A 4226-nucleotide genomic window follows, 5' to 3' on the forward strand; every position below is an offset into this window, starting at 1 on the left:
TTATATATATATATATATATATACATATATATATATATATATATATATATCAAAACATCTCAGACATTACACTGTTAGTCTCGCATGCACTTCATATGAAGAGCGTAAAATTGCTGCCTATGAAGCGCGATCCAAGTCATTTATGAGATTCCATTTCAGTGAGGATGATGCCTTGGAAGACTTTTTGGTTTTGGATCAGAGCACTAATAATGTGTCCATCTCACAGTACAATAAGCAAATGTGATTAACGCAAATGAGAGTCAATTTTTTAAACATTAATGTTTAAACGGAAAAAAATACTTTCTAGATTGCTTTCATTTTATTTAATCTTTCATAGGCTGTTGAGACTCAGGGCAGAACGCTAAGGGGGAGATTTAGTTTCCTCTGCGTTCCTGTTTTTTTATTTAAATGGTAATCTGTGGCCACACAGTGAGAAGGACGGATTTGAATTGCATTTATTTTTGTGCAAGCTTCTGTTAGATCTTTAAAAATGCATTTCATACAGTTTTACAAAATATCTCCAACTGACTTTTTGTGATAAATCTGAAACTGTCTCTCTCTATCTGACTTTTTTCATTATTAGTCAGTCGGCCTGTTGGCAGGAACGTGTGCACCGGGCCTTTACCGCCATTGGCTGAGTCTTGCTTCATTCCCTGTCAGAAACATTGTCCCCTCACGCCTTGGTCACCCTGGGGACCCTGTCTCCATGACAACTGTTTGGAACCTCAGGGGAGAAGAGGTGAGAGACGAAAGCATCCCTTAGACACACATCCAAGTCTAAATCACACACACTTAGATTCACACCCCGTCCTTGGTTTCTCCTCTCAGTAATGTAAATAATGAGAGAAAATCGAGGTGAGCATATTTCTGACCCTAAGCTGAGGTGCCGCCCACTCAGTGAGGTGACAGTGACGGGACAGCTGTATTCCTCTATTTAGACTCACTCTAAATCCATTTTCTTTATATTCCATTTTCTATTTCTTCTCTCCTCTTCCTTAATGTGCACATATGTTAGGCCAAGATATCTGACTGCTGCACTGCTTATTTTGCCAGAGTGTGGGAACAGTGTCTGCTAAAATGTTGGCAATGAGCATGTTTCTGTTCGTCATCGCTGACTCTTTTCCTTTGTTTTGTTTTGTTTTTTTGCATGTGTACACCTTCATTTTCAGGTTTCAGGATGAGAACTCGTTCTGTAATTATGGAGTCTTGGGTGGAGTCTGACAGTTGCCCTCACATCAGCGAAGCGATGATCTGCGATGACCCTGTCTGCTTCATGTGGAGAGTGACATCACAGGGGCCCTGTGTTCCTCAAAATGGATCGTGTGGCCCAGGATTCCAAGAACAGACTCTAGAGTGTTTTTCCGCCACAGGTATGCAGCTCACTTTTTCTTTTTTCTTCCCTTTTACTGCAATAGTTGATCTAAAACTGAAAATTCTGTCATCATTTTCTTACCCTCACCTGTATGATTTACTTTAAATAAATGAATAGATCAATAAATGTAAAAAAAAAAAGAATAAAGACATCAATTCTGGTGCATCGAGTCTTGAGATACCATATTTGAATGTATGCAAATGCAAATGAGAAGGTTTTCAGGAATTAGCAAACAATTGTATGGCTTCAGAAGAATATAGCAAGGCAAATGTGCTACTTTTATGCTTTATGGACTATACTTTTATAGTGTTTGTTGTCATTTTTGGAGTCTGACACCCCCCACACCTGCACACTACTACCGTTTAAATGTTTGGCGGCAGTAAGATTTTTTTTACTTTTACTTAGCAAGGATTCATAAAATTGTTCAAAGGTGACAGTAAAAACATTTCTAATGTTACAAAATATTTGTTTTTCAAATAAATGTTCTTTTGAACTTTCTATTTATTAAAGAATCCTGAAAAATAATAAGAAAATAATAAGAAATGTTTCTTCAGCAGCAAATCAGCATATTAGAATGATTTCTGAAGGATTATGTGACACTGAAGCCTGGAGTAATTATGCTGAAAATTCAGCTTTGCATCACAGGAATAAATTACATTTTAAAATATATTCAAATAGAAAACATTTATTTTTGATTGTGCTCAAATTTCACAATATTACTGTTTTGTTTTACCCTTTTTTTTTTGATCAAATAAATGTAGCCTTGGTGAGCATAAGAGGCTTTTTTCAAAAACAATTAAAAATCTTACTTACCCTAAACATAGACATTCGTAGACATTTTGCAAAAAGTCGTCTTCCCTGGAAGAAAAATCATTCTGAAAAATTGCGTAAGAACAGAATTTACAGAACTGTCACTTTAACTATATTTCTCAATCCTATCATTCTTCTTCTTCATCCCTCTAATTACTTTCAACCTTCTGTTATCCCCGTCCTCAAACTCTTCAGTGATTAGTTATTTTTACTCACATAAATCAATGATCAGCTATCTTTTAATATCCTCTCATCTCTCCTCTCCTCTCAGCGGGTATGTGGCATATTTCTTATCTGTCTTCTTTTTTAAAGTGACGTGACATGTGGCCAAGTATGGTGACCCATACTCGGAATTAGTGCTCTGCATTTAACCTATCCATAGTGCACACACACAGCAGTGAACACACACACACCGTGAACACACACCCAGAGCAGTGGGCAGCCATTTATGCTGCGGCGCCCGGGGAGCAGTTGGGGGTTCGGTGCCTTGCTCAAGGGCACCTCAGTCGTGGTATTGAAGGTGGGAGAGAGCGCTGTACATTCACTCCCCCCACCTACAATCCCTGCCGGTACGAGACTCGAACCCGCAACCTTTGGGTTACGGGTCCAACTCTCTAACCATTAGGCCACGACTTCCCCCTGTGCTTTTTATTGAGATGAGTTTGAGTTTTGACGCACAAATAAACAGAGACACAACTGCCAAAGAGCCTCAGGAGTCCTCTAAGGTCTTTCATTGTAATGTCACTCATCTATGTCAAGTGCCAGTGTGTGTGTTGTCCATCAGCAGTAAGTATATGAGTGGTCTTAATGGGTATCACTGTATGTGAAACATGTCCGTCTGTGGCTAGGCAGTCGTCATACATGACAGGACACGGTGAAGCTGGAATTTTACATCTGACACACACACACATCTGCATTACACCTGACAGCATCATCTTCCCAGCATGCACTTGGAATGTTCTGGAAAATGCAAAGTGAAGCTGAAATGCCAGAGCCATTAAAGTTGAAGTGCAGTTGACTTAAAGTAATAATGTATTCTTGCTGGAGATTTTAGATGTAATCACTTTACACTCGGTTAAAGTCACCTTAGCTTACTTTCCCAAAACAGCATTAGATGAAAAATAGAACTGAACATCCCAGCTGTTCAATATAAGTTTTTATTCCATGGTCTGTCTGAATACTGGATTCTGATTGGCTGGCTGGTATGCAGTAAAACCGTTTAATGCACAGGTAGTTAGTTCCAAGTCAGTTTAATCACCGTTCTATATTAATGCGCTTCTTTAACTGATGCACACTAACCAACACGCATCACTCGCACACACACACACACACACACACACACACACAGAGAGAGAGAGAGAGAGAGAGAGAGGTCAGAGATCGCTGATTGCGCTGTACACACAAACAAACTTGTTGTCAACGCTTCCCCTTGATTTTCATTAATAAAATAGCCTAGACACTAGATCGCTACATTATATTACCCAGCAACGAGGTGGTAAAATCACTGTTTTTGAAGTAATTTCTTGTACAGAGAGATGCACGCGCAGATGCAGCACGCAGGTACACACAACTGTTATCTCTCTCTGTCTCTCTCTCTATCTCTCTCTCTCTCTCTCTCAAACGATCGATCGATAATTAATTGAAATACATGCTATAATTCATTCAAATAAATGTGGTCTCACCGCACTATTCTCTCTGTGTATGATTTGAAGCGGGCAGAATGCTAGCGCTAACATGCTGTAACTGACGAAAATAACTGTCATTTTTACCCATTCTGTCAAATATTGTGTTGCAAAGAGCAATACTAGTTTTTACTTGTCTATAACTTGGCAAATGACTGAATGGAATAAGCGGGATAATCAACGGCTAGCCGTGCATTAAAATCCTTTAATTGATGTGGAGGCAAAGAACCGCCCGACGCGAAGCGTTACATTTTCTGATGAGATGTTTTCCCCACTGCCATGATGAATAGATCCCATACGGAATATATTTGTATGTATGTGTGTGTGTGTGTATATATATATATATATATATATATATATAT

The 4226-nt window shown here is 38.9% G+C and overlaps 1 protein-coding gene across 1 annotated transcript in view; it reads left to right on the forward strand.

The window, feature by feature from the left end:
• Positions 1-4226, forward strand: part of LOC107685951 (thrombospondin type-1 domain-containing protein 7B-like) — a 58908-nt gene that overhangs the window by 30100 nt on the left and 24582 nt on the right. The window contains exons 6-7 of the mRNA XM_016482713.1: positions 588-739; positions 1170-1370. Of these exons, the coding sequence (XP_016338199.1) occupies positions 588-739; positions 1170-1370 (353 nt within the window). The remainder of the gene's footprint in view (positions 1-587; positions 740-1169; positions 1371-4226) is intronic.

The sequence above is a fragment of the Sinocyclocheilus anshuiensis genome, unplaced genomic scaffold, assembly GCF_001515605.1.
Source record: "Sinocyclocheilus anshuiensis isolate Anshui unplaced genomic scaffold, SAMN03320099.WGS_v1.1 scaffold465, whole genome shotgun sequence".
Taxonomy (NCBI): Eukaryota; Metazoa; Chordata; class Actinopteri; order Cypriniformes; family Cyprinidae; genus Sinocyclocheilus; species Sinocyclocheilus anshuiensis.